Raw genomic sequence first — 16,326 nt, 5'->3', positions numbered from 1 at the left:
CTATTGCTTTCTGAGCTGTTTATTTTGTCCTGGAAGACGAGGGTCAGGGAGGCTGCTCCATTCTGGGCCCCTCACCACAAGAAGGATGTTGAGGCTCTGGAGCGAGTCCAGAGAAGAGCAACGAAGCTGGTGAAGGGGCTGGAGAACAAGAGGAGCAGCTGAGAGAGCTGGGGGTGTTTAGCCTGGAGAAGAGGAGGCTGAGGGGAGACCTCATTGGTCTCTCCAACTCCCTGAAAGGAGGTTGTGGAGAGGAGGGAGCTGGGCTCTCCTCCCAAGGGACAGGGGACAGGACGAGAGGGAATGGCCTCAAGCTCCACCAGGGGAGGGTCAGGCTGGACATTAGGAAAAAATTTTTCACAGAAAGGGTCACTGGGCAGTGGCAGAGGCTGCCCAGGGAGGGGGTTGAGTCCCCTTCCCTGGAGGGGTTTAAGGGACGGGTGGATGAGGTGCTGAGGGACATGGGTTAGTGATTGATGGGAATGGTTGGACTCGATGATCTGGTGCGTCTCTTCCAACCTGGTAATTCTATGATTCAGGAAGCTTTCTCAATGCTCCCAAATGCTCTTAATCCCGATCAAAGTGTTAATGCTTTCTTTTTTTTTTTTGTCCTTGGCAGCCGGGACTAGAATAGACAAGGAAAGGGAAACAAAGCAATCAAACACGTTGGAGGAAGGGGAAGAGTGTGTCAAGAGCGAAGGAAAATCCGCTTTGCCTTGTCAGTCATTATGGTAGATTTAGAATTTTAGCAAGTGCCTGGCTCCTTGGTGATTTCATTTTCTGCGTGCCTTAGCTTGGTTTGAGGTTAGATGGCTCATCCTCTTGTGTCTTTCCAAAAGGGATGTTCTCTGCGCCGCGGTGACGGCGGGTACGTCTGCTGTTGCTGATGGCAGATTGGTTAATAATGTGGTTACTCTAAATAAACTAACAGTGCAGACTGTGCTTCTTTCATTGCCTAAGTTAATATTTTTATACACCTACTATTAACTTTCTGGTGATGAGTTGTTTTTTCAGTTTCCTTTTATTTTTTTCTGCTCAGCCAAGTGTGGGGTTTTTGTACATCAGTTCTGTAGCCTTGGGAGAGTTTGAAGAGCAAGTGGTGATTCCTCCCTACGAAGGCTTAAAAATGTCAGGAAGTGCTGCGGGCTCAGGGCTTGAACTCCTTTTTATCAAGCCAAGCAACTTGTTTATGGCTTCACTGCTGTCGTTTTGTTGTGGATAGAGATTCATTTCAGTTTTCTCCGGTTGGCACATTTCTAGATGGAGAAACAAATCCTATGAACTCAAGTGGAAGAGAGCTGGGTATGAGTGAGTTCACTCTTGGGGGCTGACTTCTTTCTTCGCACGCTAAAGAGTTCCTTAATTATAGTTTCTTTAGTATACTCCTCATATATAGCAAGTTGCAAATTGGGAATAAGTACAATCTATTTTAATGAGAGAGAAGTCAGTGCGGATGAGTCAACCTTCATCTTTTTTAGGTCCAGATTCCAATTCATTCCCTGTTTGTAGCGATTGAAATGTCACCAAATGTTCACACTGTCGGAATTGCTGGGAGTGACTCCCGTCTCGATGACTGATTGCACCACGCTGCCAAAGGTGGTGGGCTCCGAATCCTCCTGGCAGCTCTGGCTGAGAAGCAGGAGCCTGGATGGAGAGTGGGAGGATGAATCACTTCTCTGCTCCTCTGGACCCACATTGGGGCTGGGAGGAGCTTTTGGCCTCGCACGGCTGCAGACAGAAGAAGAAATTCTGCCTTGGGTTTTTGCAGATGTCATACAAGTGCTCAGGCTGGGATGGGGCTTCTGAGGCTTAAGGAAAATGGTTTTGTTGAGGCTGATATCTCTCTGTTGATTATGAATCAAAAAATATTCATGTTTTTAGAAATCACCCAAGTGCGATGATTTATCTTGTGAATGGAATATTGCTTAGAATCATAGAATCACAGAATAGTTTGGGTTGGAAGGCACCTCAAAGCCTATCCAGTTCCATCCCTTGTCACGGGCAGGGACACCTCCCACTGGATCGGGGGCTCCAAGCCCCATCCAGCCTGGCCTTGAGGAAGACATCTGGAGGCAGCATGACTTCTCTGGGCAACCTGGGCCACCCCACAGGAAAACATTTCTTCCTAATCTCTCTCAATCTCCTCTCTTAAATCTACCCTACTTCATAAATAATTACGCGCTCGTGCTGAGATGTGCGCAGTATCTCTAGGTCATTCAGGATGTGCCTGCTGGTTTTGATGTATTTTGACCTCTTCACAAATGGTGGAGGTGAGCTCGAGTTACTTTGTTCTTGGAAAGCTGAGGTGCAGCCGTGGCTTCCAACTTCCATTTGTGACTGAGGTGTTGGATGATTTACTTGGTACCCATCGTGGTACCCATGAGGGAATGGCCTCAAGCTCCACCAGGGGAGGTTCAGGCTGGACACTAGGAAAAATTTCTCACAGAAAGGGTCATTGGTCCCTGGCAGAGGCTGCCCAGGGAGGGGGTTGAGTCCCCTTCCCTGGAGGGGTTTAAGGGACGGGTGGACAAGATGCTAAGGGACATGATTTAGTGATTGATGGGAATGGTTGGACTCGATCTGGTTGGTCTCTTCCAACCTGGTGATCCTATGATTCTGTAGTTCTCTGTGCCTCTGTTTATCGTGGATGCTCTTTGAAACCTTCCCCCCATTGAAGATGATGATGTTGTCATGCACAACTTTCCAGACCTGCGCTGGTGTGTTTCTCCTAGTGAGATTTTCCTCCCCTCCGTCTTTAAATACGAGACCCGCTCTGTGCTGCTTAATTCATGGGCAGAGTTTTTAAAACCCAGGGACCTCAAAGACTGCGTTAGCTCTGACTTCCCGTACTCTGACGTTCAAAGAGAAGCTTGTGTGTCGTACGCTTTAAATAGCTCTCTGGCAGGGAGGTGGGCAGCGAGAGCTCACAATACAGCCAGCACTGGGATTATTATTAGATGACAATAGCCGGAATGAAAAGCCGTCGATGCTGCACCACGCTCGGACCATTGTGTGCAAGTGATATTTTTAATTTGCAGAGCCAGAGGTCTTTTCAGATCTCCTTCTCTTATGCTCCTCGCTGGAGACCTCTTCCACTCTTCCTATATTTCTTTGCTGGAGAGAGTGGAGGTTATGAAGGAAAGTGGCTGCTTTTAAAGCAGATTTTCAAATCCTGCTCGCATGGGTTAAGTTTTAGGCTGTCTGACAGGCTTTATCTGGGTTCCCCGTCGGGTGCTTGCAAGGTGACAGCTTTTGTGAAGATGAGTCAGCTGTAGGTTCAAAATGTGACAGTTTTGATACCTTTTTGTGAGTGTTTCTGTTTCAAAAGGAGGTTCATGTGTTCAGATGGAAGGTGAGGGTCTGTGTGTGTATTTCTGCAAAGCTGGAAACTCCCAAGGCTGCGGATGAAGCTGATGGAGCCCAGTGGAGTCACCTCCACCCTTACTGGTGGCAGCGACGAAGAGGATGTCTTGGTGTTCTGCAGAGCAATGGACTGAGTCAGCTTAGCAGTAACACGGCCAGAATTTCTAAGCAAAAAGGGTTTTTTTTTGACTGAGCAGGTGACACTTCTGTGCAGGAAAGCAGGCTGCTCCTTTGGAATTTCTCTGGCTCTGGTTACTCGAGTTACACATCTCCACGGCTGCATCCACACGCAGGCGTCCAGGCAAGAGAACTCCTCAGTTTCAAGGACCTGCAATTCCTGACAGCTGTATGGGCCAGGGAAAGAGCGTGCTTAAATATTTACCTTGCAAAATAAAACCTTTTTTGAAGCTGTGGATGGACAACTACATTGTGTTGTTCACAATACGCTGTGTGAAATGCCTTTTCCTAGTCTGGTTTCCTCCATGTGTGGTTTTCCCTTTGCCTTCTGAAGCTTTAGAGGAGAAAAGCAGCTGTTACACAAAATAAATGTGACTTTTTCTGGCTTTATCAGGAGATCCTAGAGGACAAATTTGCCAGTTTCACAGTTGATAAAGGCATTTTTTTATCTGATGCTATAGAGAAAAACATCTAGTGCAATCCCTCTGGTCTTTGTGGGTCTGCTGAAGGGATGTATCTGGCACCTCATAAACAACCCCAACTGCCTCACAGCACCTAATATAGTTCTATTATTTAAATATATTTTAATAGCTCTTTATCTGCCTTGTTTGCAGAGCGAAATGTTGGTCTGTTTGTCCCCCAGCGTTGTATCCTGTGTTCTTCTGGTTTGGTCTGCAGTTCTGTATGGTTAATTCGTGATTAATGACTTACTTTTTGAAAGTTGAGTCCCAAAGAGTAACTGGCAACTGCCTGGTTTTGGAGATGTGAACGTGTCAAACAGGGAACGGTTTGGTCGTAAGTCGTTGATGCAGCTTTCGAAAAGAGGGAACTGAAACTTCACGGAAAGAATTTTCTGTTCATTCTATTTCGAGTATATTGTGAAATCAAGGAAAATACCAACTAAAACTGAAGTTAAGATTGTGATAGCTGTGTATGCTGCAGCAAGAGTCGGTGCCTTGGGAGAAGGGTATGGTGGTTGGGAGGGTGTATCCATCAGGAATCTTACAGTAACAGCCCTTCAGCTGTGCTGAAATGTGGTTTTTGAACTGAACCGCAAGAAGAAACATTGAGCAGAGAAGTGATGGGGTTAAGCCACAACCTAGTTTAGAGTGGTGGGGATTTTAAAATTCTCTTCTTGGAGCGTAGTCATCTAAAATCCTCCCATCAAAGTAGAGGGGGAAGAAGTAGTTTCTCTTACAGCTTCATTTTTAAACATGGGGCTTTTTGTAAGAAGCTGCTGCCTGCTTCTGCTTCCAGTGGCTGCTGTCGGTGTCGGCTGTGGTGGAAGCAGCTGCTGTCACCAGGCGCATCGACTTCTTCCTCAGCAGCTCCTGAATTTGAGGAACATCATTTGCATCACTAAGTACGTTGCTGATGCAAGCTCCAAATGTGGAGCTGCTGGGTTCATTGCGATCCGTTTGTACATCTGGATTGTCGTAGCGGAGTGCTGCAGTGGCTAAAAATGAAGGTTTTCAGGTGGGATGAGGTGGAAAGCTGGAACGTATCAGTCTGTCTTCAGATTGATGGGCTTGGCTTCCTTCCCACGCAGTGGTCCTTTAGCTCTCCTTGAGGAGATTAAAAGCTGGACATCCTGTTCTTGAGGAGGTTTTGCACTTTTGGCTTGCCGTGTCGCTTACTTGTGAGTAGGAACGCTGCCACGATTGATGCCTTATGCTTATCTCATTAGTGTGATGGAATTCCCAGTCCAGCGCCGAGTGAACTTCCAGCCATGCGATGGGACAGCCAAATGCAGCGTCAGCAGCTGGGAGATGCAGGGTTTGGGGGATTTTACAGCTCTTTTTAGTCTGCCTGCAGACATAAGGGAGAGTGCAAGGTTAGGGATGGGAATCTTAGTTGCTGTGCTCCATTAATCCCAACTTTTGCCTTTCCCTAAGTTCAACCCTGACTTCCCATTAAAAGCAACTCGCCAAGAAGCTGCTGGAGTTTATCACACAAAAAGGCTGAGGTTCTTAAAACAATGAAATACTTAAGAACAAGAGAGAACATCTCCTTTGCTTTTATTTTTCAGAATTGTGGTAGTGTGTGTAATTCAGGACTTCAGCGTTTGCTGACTGACTACTTGGTGTTGCTGAAGAGCATCTGCACCTCATCACTTGCTATGAAATCTACTTCTTCAGGCAAATAAGCTGATTGTGTCCAGGCTTTCTTTTTAAACATAATTTTATTCTTTAATTACAGCATCCTCTGCAGATGTCGGAGCGTCATAAAATGAAATGTGGAGACAAATGGTGAGGTTGTCATGGCTTGCTCCAAGTTTGAAGCAGTAATTAAGCTGTTGGGGGAGCAGGGAAAAGTTTGACTGGTTTTATCTGTATGGCTTTTGGCAAATGACCTGTGGAGTCGTTAGTGGGAAAGGCAGATGCGAAATGAACTGTGTTCGGTGGTTTATCTGTATCAGTGCATCTACTTTGGCAGATATAGGATAAAAACTACTCTGGGTGATTAAGTCTTAAGATTTGAGGTTTTTACTGGGTCCCTGGTTGCTGTCTGGGGAAATCAAGGTAGGAACAAGCAGCAATACCCAGCTCTTGAGTGTTTCTTTTCTGGTTGATATGATAAACAGTGGTGTAGCTTTCACGTTGGGGGAATTACTGTTTTAACTTGGAAAAGCAGGTGCTGAGGATGCCCCAGCAGGTCCAGAATTGCTGCTACATGGCAGGAACTCAAGGGGATGCGTGGGAGTCAATTTGTTCCAGCAGACAGCGACCTGATCCTTTAATGACACTTTAGGTCCGTTTTCCTTTAACGCTGGTGCGTTATCTGCTCTCGGGTTCTGGATCTGAAAAAGTTGAAAGGTAAAAGAGATAAATTGTATGCGGATTCCAGCAGGATCCGCGTTTCCTGCCCTGCGTCTGCTTTCAAAGCTTTCCTGGCCGTCTCCACCACGTTCGACAGAGCGGTTTGTGTAATCCTGTCTGGCAATTTGTTTCGAGATGTTGGGTTTTTTTTTTAAAGCTCTTGTCTGAATGTTTTGTCCAGATGGTCTTGGTGTGAGTCAGACTGCAAGGTACAACGTCTTGCTTTGATAAGGCTCCTTGCTCTGTTCAGCTGGCTGATGGCTTCATAGCAGCAGCAGAACGATCTCCTGTTCATTGGAAATGACCATTCATCCTTTGAAAACCAAAATAAGCCCAGAGCGTCTGAAGCTTTCACCATCCCCTTCTCACTGTAAGCGATTCTCATGTTCCCGTGAAGGTGTTGGATTTTCAAGGGTGATAACACATCCATCTGTCCCGGCTCTTTGCAGGAATGTCTGTTGATAATAGTGATCCACCACGCTGAGAATTCACAAATGTCAATCACGGCTTCGTAGCATGAATGATTTATGCGTGTAATGAGCAAAAAATGAAAATTAAGTGTCTTGTATTGATAATTCATGATTCGGGGATGTCAATAACTGAGTTTCGTGAGTTATCTGAGTGTTGTCAGCATATAAATCGAATTTGAATAGTTTTACTTCAAGTTACACATGTAATTCCATCAATGGAGATTTTACTACGCCACTTATTTTCCAGCTTTGTATTGTTAAGATGGTTTTATTCTTGTCCCCTCCTGACACTGGCTTTTAAGTCCATATATTTCCAAAAATACCTCAAACCACCCCCCAAACAAAACATCCCTGGAGGGGTTCAAGGCCAGGTTGGATGGGGCTTGGGGCCCCTGATCCAGTGGGAGGTGTCCCTGCCCACGGCAAGAGGTGGAACTGGCTGGGCTTTAAGGTCCCTTCCAACCCAAACCGTTCTATCATTCTGTTATCTAACCGGTACTGGGAACCCAGACCGGTACCTGGTTCAGTGTCTCCTACTCTGGCTTCAACCGATTCAAAGTGATATATATTAATAAAAAGGTTTTGATTTTCCTCTGACTATTAGTCGTATTTCTACATGATCATCTTAATGAATGACTGCAATTAGCGTGGTGGATTGCCTCTATGTTTCTTTGGAAAAAGCTTTTTCTGCGAAGGTGGCTTTCCCCAGAGGGGACAGAGAGGAGCAGAGTGGATTTTAATTTGATTTTTATTGCAGAAGTTAGTGTGCAGAGCTGAGGTGGAACCTTATACATCTTCCCAACAGTGTGTGTGGTATGGAGCTTTGGAGCCATTTATTGTACGAGTTGGAGCCAAATAAGTGATATTTCTAAATGGCAAAGTGTGCATGTGTGTGTTTGTAAAAGAAGAGCTGGGTTTTTATGTTAATTTTCTGACAAAGGCAGATGAAGAACGAGCGTCTCCGTGTTCCTGGTCTGGGCTGCGCTGCACCGAGCAGGGGGTGTTGCTGTAGCTGACAAAGAACTGGTAGCAAAATGATGATTCACGTAGTTAAAGCTTTGTGGGCTCTGTCAAATATACATTTCCCCTCTTCACGAGAGGTGCTGTGGAGTAAAATGTGAATTCCTTTGAATTCAGCAGTGCTGCACTCACACAGCTGAATATTTATAGCTCTAAAGGAATGACTTCTCTCTTTCCTATGGTTGTATGGAAAAGCTGGCTTGGGATATCCTTGCTTTCCTTGAGTATTCCTGCTGTAAGCTCCTCTGGCTGAACAAAGATTGAGCTGGAAAGGAACAGAGAGACTGGAGTCTTTTTGTATAAACTCAATTTGTGGTTTTAAGTCGAGCTAATATCTGCTGGTTTCTGGCTGTGCTGTATTTGAATTAAAAACAATGCTCCAATTAGATTTCTTTTGTAAACAGTTAAGGCTGATTTATCTTAAACTCTGGTGCCAGTTTAGAGGCATCACTTTGATTTTATGGCATGGTTCTGGTTAATGGCAGGGGTTGGTCATCGCAGTGGGGAAAACAAGAGGTGGAAACCAGCTCTGTCATCAGAGTCCACTGCTCCTGCTGGCACATACCTTGGACCCTTTTGATCTCGTTGAAGTCATCTGTGAAATGTCTGTAATGATGCTCATTATTCACCTCTCCTGGAATGCGTACGGTTAATTAATAGCTCTCCAAACCTCCCCGAAACAGGCACGGCGCTCTCTGGCAGGGAGGCAGGGGTGGCCGGATCAGTCTGCTGGAATATATTTGACTCACCTTGTTGACTTCTGTGGGCAGTCGCTGTCTTCTCCATGGACTGAGAGCCTTACTCGGTGTTGCGGCAGGAAGGGAGACGGGGACAGAAGAAGCAGGGCTGTGGGGATCCTTGATGGGTCACCTGCACCGGTCTGCGGGCTGCTGGCCTGCGATGCCCTTGGGTGCTCGCTGGGTTCTTCGTCACCGACCAGGTGGGTCTGACTGGGATGGGATGGGGGGGCCAGGAACATCTCCAGCCTGGTGGCTCCTGGGCACCTCAGCTCTGGAGCTGGAAATGCGTGTTAGGGGCGAGGCTTCCGATCTGATCCGTTCAGACCGTGGCGGCTCCTAACGAGACCAAGGACCAGAGGAGAACTTATTGGCAGTATCAGGGAAAGATGCTTGTTTCCATGGTAACTTCAGGATGCCTCTGGAATATTGCTGCTAACCTAAGGCTGTCCTTCACTCTTATATAAATTACCAGACTTCAAAAATGAAGCTTCCTTCTGTTCGCTTTTTTCCTATCTTTACAAAATATCCCAGGTAAATGGGTGTTGATTCTCTAAAATGCCAGCTTAAGTACAAGCAAGGATGAAAACCATTGATGCAATTAAAACACCAACCCCACATTTATCTGTCCTTCCCCTGGCTGCCCAAGACAGGCGTGGAATTTGGCAGTCTACAGGACTGAATTTTGGAATTGAGTTTACTGAGCTGTGCTTGAGGAGTGTTTGCAGTCCCTTTCTGTTCCTCTTCATTTATTTCTCGCTCACTTATGCATGCGAACATCTTTAGTTACCAAAGAGGAGAGGGAGGGAGGGGGAGAAATCCTGAGGTGAAATTAAATTAGACACCAGCATTAATCATTCTGTTTGTATCTCTAAATATGTGACATAATTCACCATAGGAGTTTCCTCTTGGTGAAGAGAGTAAAACATGTAAGGCGTAAATTGCCACTTCTGTTCTAGCAATGTTATTGATTTGAAAAATACACTTGATGCTGCTTTGCATGAAGTATTTGTGCATAAGAGGGTAACGGTGGAGTCTTATTGAGGAGGGCAGGGACAGGGTGAGGGGGAATGGTCAACGTTTCTGGTGCTGCTGGATGCTGTTCAGGCTCAGGTTTTGATAAATGCTCCTAGAGCTTGTGTCTCGTGTCCTGTGTAGCTTTATAACTGAAGAAGGCGAGACAGAGGCTTAATTATTTGTTAAAGGATAAGAGGTCAGGAACAGAGAATGCCTCTGAACTCCAGGTAGCTCATATGGACCGAGGCTGAGTGTTCATTGCTGACCAAGCCAGGTAATCAGCCTGCTCGGTCTTTTGTTGAACTTAAATCAAAGATAACGCTATAATTCAGCATTATGTGACCCACTTCTCCAGTTTTTGAGGGGTTTGTGTGCTCTGTGTAATGCACAGGAGAAGTACGCGCACGCTGCAGAGCGATGATGAGCTCCTACACCTCCTTCTCAGTGCTGATTTCAGGTCATGGTTATCACTGCTTAGTTTTCTTCTGGATTTTTATTTTTTTTTCTGGATTTCTCCAATAAGGTGTGTTTTTTCCAAACTGCTTTCTGTGAAGTCTACTTAGCAGAGTATCAAGGAATGAATGCAGCTGGTCTGGAGCTGAGGGGGTCCCACAGCCCCTTCCTCGGAGCTCAGCAACATCTTCATTCTGCCTTTGTCTCATGGAACTGTTCTGCTGACTTCCTGATGGATTTCCATGCTAGAATAAATAGATATTTCTGTTGAAAGCAAGCGCAGCCTCTCCCTGTACAGAGGAATTTACCTTCCTTTGTGAAGTACAACATTCTTCATTCAAATCTCCTCCTGTTTTGAAAGGAAGAGCAATGAGTACCTGGCTCCCCTCCCTCCCTCTCTCCACACCCAGGTGGCTCATTGCTTACCAATGCATTTGGTGGTTTCTGAAGGGTGTTTCTGCACATTTCCCACACTTTTGGGTCAATCTAATTAATTCTCACACTCTGACGGACAAGACCAAGATGATGACTGCTCATGAGCCTTCCCTGGACTTGATCTTTCATTCCTTCATACTTTCTCGTGGCATATGCCACGAGAAAGTATGAAGGAATGAAAGATCAAGTGTGGATAGCGGTGTCCGGGGGTGGTTGCCTCATCCCTGAAGATGTTCAAGGCCAGGTTGGATGGGGCTTGGAGCCCCTGATCCAGTGGGAGGTGTCCCTGCCCATGGCAGGGGAGTTGGACCTGGATGATCTTTAAGGTCCCCTCCAACCCAAAATATTCCATGATTCTGCTTTGTTAGACAAAACAATATCTAAATATTTAATTAGAATTCCGTGAGGATTAAATGCCTTGGTGACTTTGTCAGTGTGTTTAGTTGCATAATATTGAGGATTTGCTTAAAAGCTTTGCAGATCTGAAGCCTTGTGTCAGTCTGCAGTCTGTGAATTGCAGATGAGTGTTTTATAGGGATATAGAAAACCAAAGTATGGGCTTGGTGCCTTCATGAGATTCTAGTGTTAAGGGTGCTCTCAGTTCCAGTTCCAGCTCTGGTTGTGATGGGGACATCACACAACTGCCTCACTCCTCCTGTGAGTGGCAATTTGTTCTGCCTAGAAGAGCAGGTAGACTCAAGTAATGCAAATATATTCTGATGTAGGTATGGAAATAAAAGGTGAGTGTCCTCCGTGCTGCACTGAGACCAGTCTTGAGTTTTGCCTCTAAGTTTCTCGTGTCCTCTTCTTGGACTTCACCAAGGCAAAACTTCATGCACTCGTCTCACCCCTCGAGGCAATTTATTGATCTCTATAAGAGTTTCAGCTCCTAACTCCTATTTTGTTTGTGTTTGACGAGAATCCCTTTATAGTTATAATGTGCAATACCTGATGTTAATAGTTCTCAAATGCATAAGAAATAGCTTGTGTTTTTAAAAGAAGATTTACCTTTTCCAGGGCGTGCAGTGTCTGATAGGATTATGAACCTGAACCTGAATCTTCCTCCTGGCTTTGGTCTTAAACAAAGGACTGCATTTCTTCCTTTTATCTCATTCTCACTTCAAAGCCTGGTTTTCAAATTACCAGCGAGGTGTTGAAGGCTGCGATGACTGACAGCTTTTGGCTAGCAACGCAGTGTGCCCCATCAAATCCTCCCTGTTACTGGCTTTTTGAAGTCCTTAAACCTCCTGGCCATGGTCAGGGTTGTTGACTGTTGTTTATCACAGTCCTATTTGTAATGAGCTATCGAAATAATAATATTGGGGCTGTTTTCACAGAACAAATCCTTTTGCTTTTGGAGCACAGCCTTGCCTTTGTGTGAGGTTAGGGGAAATGTGAGCAACTCTTGGCAATTAGTAATGTGTGCTCAAACTATGCAATCCAAAGCATCTTCTGAAACTTATTTCTGTATTTAAAAGGTTTAAACCTTTACTCAAAGCTGTAGTGTTGGTTTGGGTTTTTTTTGAGGAGGAATGGAGAGTTAACTTCACGCTAAGCATCTCTCTGGGGTTGGCAAAGCGAGGAGGAGGGTCCCTGTGCTGCTGCCGTTCTTCTCTGGTGTTTAGTACCCGAGCACGTGGCAGCTTCCAGGAGACAAGGATTTAAGAAACCCATCACAGAGAATCATAAAATCATGGAATGGTTGGGGTTGGAAAGCTCATCCGGTTCCAACCCCCTGCCAAGGGCAGGGACACCCTCCAGTGGATCAGGTTGCTCAAAGCTCCATCCAGCAATGTGCAAGATCTGAAGTTACTGCTCCAGTTCTCTTATGAGCTTTTGTTCATTTTGGACTGTTTTATCTTTCCTACACTGCTGAGGAGCCTGGGAGATAAGACCGTGTTAGAGCTGTGTGCACAATTTAACGCTTGGTGACTTCCACTCCTTCTGTATAATAGCATCTTCTATTGGGGGCGTCTGGGATAACTGGACTAGGAGCAAAGGTTTTGAATCTGCTGACTTCCACCTTCCCATGTGTGCTTTAATTCTGTTTTGCTTTGATTTTGGCATGCCTCCTGCTTGTCCTGAGCTTGCACGGCGTTACCATGGGAGGAGAACTCCTCACGCAGCAGCCGTGGGGACCACTAAGTTAGGGTGAGGGCGCGGGAGGGTTTGGAGTTCAGCTCTGCCAGTTGGAGCAGGTTTGTGTGGGTGAGAGGATTGCTGTTTAATCTGGGTGGGGGCTGGGGGTTGGTGGTGCTGTTTTGTTGTCATCCCACTCCTTTCCCAAGCTTGTCATCCTTTTGCACAGCGTGGCAGTCAGGATAGGGGTGGGAACATCTTGGGGAAGCTCTGGAGCAGATACATGGAGATGGGGTAGATACTCAAAAGCTGCTCAGGTTTTGTGTGCCTTCTCCTGGTACCCTGTGCTCTGCAGGCTGTGATTCACTCTCTTGCTGTCCAGGGAGAGCAGTTCAAGCTTAACTGCTGGAAAGAGCTTAAACCCTGCCTGGGGAGATGATCTCTCCTGGAGCACAAGGTCTCAAGAGTGTGAGTTCATCCTCCTAGCGCTGTTCATGACCTACCGAAGAAGGAGCAAGTTGGTACAGAAGTACTTTCAACTTTAGTTTACAGGATGCTTAAGCCAGAAAACCCTCAATCGTTGTGGTAAATTCTTTTTCAGAAGCTGTGTGCTGTAGAAGAGCAGGATATAGTCCCAGGCTAAAAGTGCGTCTGCTTGCTCAGGGCTGATTCCTTTGTAAGAGCACAGAGCCTCTGTAGAAACCTTCTTCTGTTTGGTGTAGTTTGAGAAGCCCCCGTGGTTCAGTAAAGCTCCATAATTGCACCACAGTTCTTATAATTTGCTCAATTGTAAAAGAAAGTATGATTTTTTAATAATAAAGGGTAAGCTACTATTAATTTTGTTTGCTGGATCCTTCCCAGGGTTGTAGGGTGGGAGTGTTTGGGGACCCGGACTTTGCAATTTAAGTACTGGGGTACTGGGGCACTCATCTACTTTGAAAGGATGGGATTTTTCAAGCAGGAATACTCAATTCATGGAGATCATCCAGTTTTTTTTTAAAGTGACCAGGTATGGTGGAGCCTAAAATCACAGAATCATAGGATGGTTTGGGTTGGAAGGGACCTTAAAGCCCATCCAGTTCCACACCTCCCACTGGATCAGGTTGCTCCAAGCCCCATCCAGCCTGGCCTTGAACACCTCTGGGTGCTTCAAAGTTTAAAAAGGTGGAAAAAAATGTCAAATAGGTTTTTAGTGTTGAAAATGACAAATGTGACTAAAATATGAAAGGCAGAAGATCCTTCCTTGCCCTTTGCATTTGTTAATAACTGGACATGCCCTCTGGTAGCTACAGGGAATGCTGAGAAGATAGGAGAAAGGACCAAAGTCAAATTATGCAACTGCCCAGCATTATACAACGCTCATTCCCTTGGTGACCTGGATGACTTTAGGATCTGGTGATGAAAGTGAATAAATGGTTTGCTTTAAATGGATGGGAAACTTTTCTATTGCTACTGGGGATGTTTTAATTATGTAGTTGTCAGCCACGTGAGCTCAAAATGCAATAGAAAGGATTCTGCAATGCAGGGTAAGGCTTATTGTGAGAAGAACAATACCTGGTGTTTAATGCTTATTCCACTACAGCCATCCTGACCTTGAATTAAACATGTTTATTCACCTTCAGGCACTTGCAGCATCTTTAGGATGCTGTTCCGTGTCATGAACCATCCTGGTGGGTGGGATCACTGAGGTCTATGGAGTTATAGAGAAGGAGAGGAGGTGGAGGGCTTTTTGGTGTTTAAAGTGGCTGTTAACCTAATAACCTGAGTAAATTAAAAGATGCAAAAGCAGCAAATTGAAGATTGAAGTGGTTGTTGTGACTGCAGACATGAAAAGGTCCCGTGTAACGCGGTGACCCTCGGGTTACAGCACGCACGGGCTCCGGCTCCACCGCGGTATGTTCTCCGAAGGAAAATATCTTTGGCTTGTGTAAGCAAGGGGAAAACAAGCAGACGCTTTATGCCCTGGAAAGCTGGGTAAGCCTCAGGAAATTCCTGCATTCTTGATTTGATTTTCTGGGGAAGGACCGGGCGGTGTGTTTTTTTGAAAGATGAGCAAGGTTGCCCTTCTCCAGCCCAGCGCCACGGCCCCGATAAGCTGGAGCTGAATAGCACATTGTTGCCTTGCGGGCAGCCCGATCTGTGGCTCCGTTCCCCTCGAGAAACACGGAGTTCAGTTAGAAGGAAGAAGTGCTGATACTGCATTTCTTACTAAAGGAAAAGGTTACTGCTTCTTGCTGCTGTTCAGCAGGAGAGCTGCGCGTGGAGCGTCCCACCTTGAGAACCAAGAGCTTGGGCTTTGTTGTAGCTCTATAATAAAAATACGTGTGCTTTGATCTTCTCTAGACTCTGAGCACTGCTAGTTCTTTGGAAGTGGCCCTTTGTATGTCTGCTTCTTCTCCTCGAGCTAGTTTCTCAATCGAGAATGTCGTGATGGAGACTGTCAGGGTTTCCAAGGTTGTTGCCCTTGTAAAAGGTCTGTTGGTTGAGGCACAGAGAGGGGTACGTGGCCACACCATCACCTGTCTGAGCTGTATGTGGTATTTTCTATTCCTGTATCTGGTATTTTCTATGCTGTTCTATAAGGTCTAAATGTGCAAATGCATCAGACACAAGGAAGACTTACCCCATCCCTGGAGGGGTTCAAGGCCAGGTTGGATGGGGCTTGGAGCCCCTGATCCAGTGGGAGGTGTCCCTGCCCATGGCAGGGGTGGAACTGGATGGGCTTTGAGGTCCCTTCCAACCCAAATGATTCTGTGATTTTATGACTCTAACCTCTGTCTGACAGCGCAGGGCACAACCCTCGATCCGTGGTGCAGCACCAGCACCACCAGGTAAACCTGCCCATCGCCTTCCTTGCCAGTGTGCGCGATCTGTTTGTTTTGAGATTTCTTTGTTGTTTGCTCAAGTATTTCAGGATTAGCAGGGCCTGGGAGGGGCACAGGGAAAGAACGAATCCTTGTGTACATTAGATCTTCCAGCACTTAAGCAGCTGCTTGATGCTCAATATACGCTGTGTGTATCTGTATCTGCTCCATTCAGCCTAGTCCCTCATTACAAAACTTGGATTTGTAAGGCTCTGCTCAAGTGGCAGGCTTAGTGCAAGCAAGACAACCCCATTCTACCCATGGCTCTGTCATTAAGACTTTCATTTTGAGTTTGAATGCTCGGAGTTCTTTAGAAGAAAATGCATCTTTTATTGTTTTCGTGTTGAGTTCATTGCCTGTGTAAAAGCAAAATACTCTCTACTAGCTGTGTCACTGAATATTTTTGCTTTTTTAGACTGGTACTGATGCATTTCTGCTATGTTTTCTTGCCCTGCTTGTCCATTTCACTGTTTTATCCTTCGCATTCAGGATCGGTAAGATGAGGTTATCAGCATGGCTAAAGGCCTAATTAGAAGCTTTTGTATTTGTGAAATGCTTGAAAACTGTAAAATATTGTGTTGATACAAATAGATCACTTCAGTAATAATTATGCATAACAGTAATAATGTTAACAGCTCTATCTGCATGCTTTGTGGGTCCTTTAGATGTAGCTATGTCACTTGCCGATCTTCTAAAGAAAGAGGGTCCTCCTGCAGATCATTCCCTGATGGGAAGCGCTATCGTGTTGGCTCTCCAAAGGGGGTCTCTATCTGTTTCCATGGCTTGGTTTATAATGAGAGCTGCACAGCTGGAGCCCCAGTAAACCAAGTGAATAAACTGAAGTCGGTGCCTTTGGGGAGCACCCCTGAATGTGCAGCCTCCTGTTTGTGCATCC

General features: G+C 45.7%; 1 protein-coding gene across 6 annotated transcripts in view; it reads left to right on the top strand.

The window, feature by feature from the left end:
• SRGAP2 (SLIT-ROBO Rho GTPase activating protein 2) overlaps positions 1–16,326 on the top strand; it is a 97,196-nt gene that overhangs the window by 15,076 nt on the left and 65,794 nt on the right. For 2 of the 6 annotated variants that reach the window (XM_069876078.1, XM_069876077.1), the window contains exon 1: positions 8,650–8,786. The exons of 3 other annotated variants lie outside the window; for them this stretch is intronic. In XM_069876078.1, coding sequence (XP_069732179.1) covers positions 8,708–8,786 — 79 coding nt within the window. In that variant the 5' untranslated portion in view covers positions 8,650–8,707. Of the gene's footprint in view, positions 1–8,649; positions 8,787–16,326 lie in introns of those variants that run through there. One more of the 6 variants, XM_069876082.1, reaches the window with a different exon arrangement.

Source organism: Phaenicophaeus curvirostris, chromosome 24 (genome assembly GCF_032191515.1).
Source record: "Phaenicophaeus curvirostris isolate KB17595 chromosome 24, BPBGC_Pcur_1.0, whole genome shotgun sequence".
Taxonomy (NCBI): Eukaryota; Metazoa; Chordata; class Aves; order Cuculiformes; family Cuculidae; genus Phaenicophaeus; species Phaenicophaeus curvirostris.
Note: the sequence above shows the minus strand (reverse complement) of the source record. Positions and strands in the feature narration are given on the sequence as shown.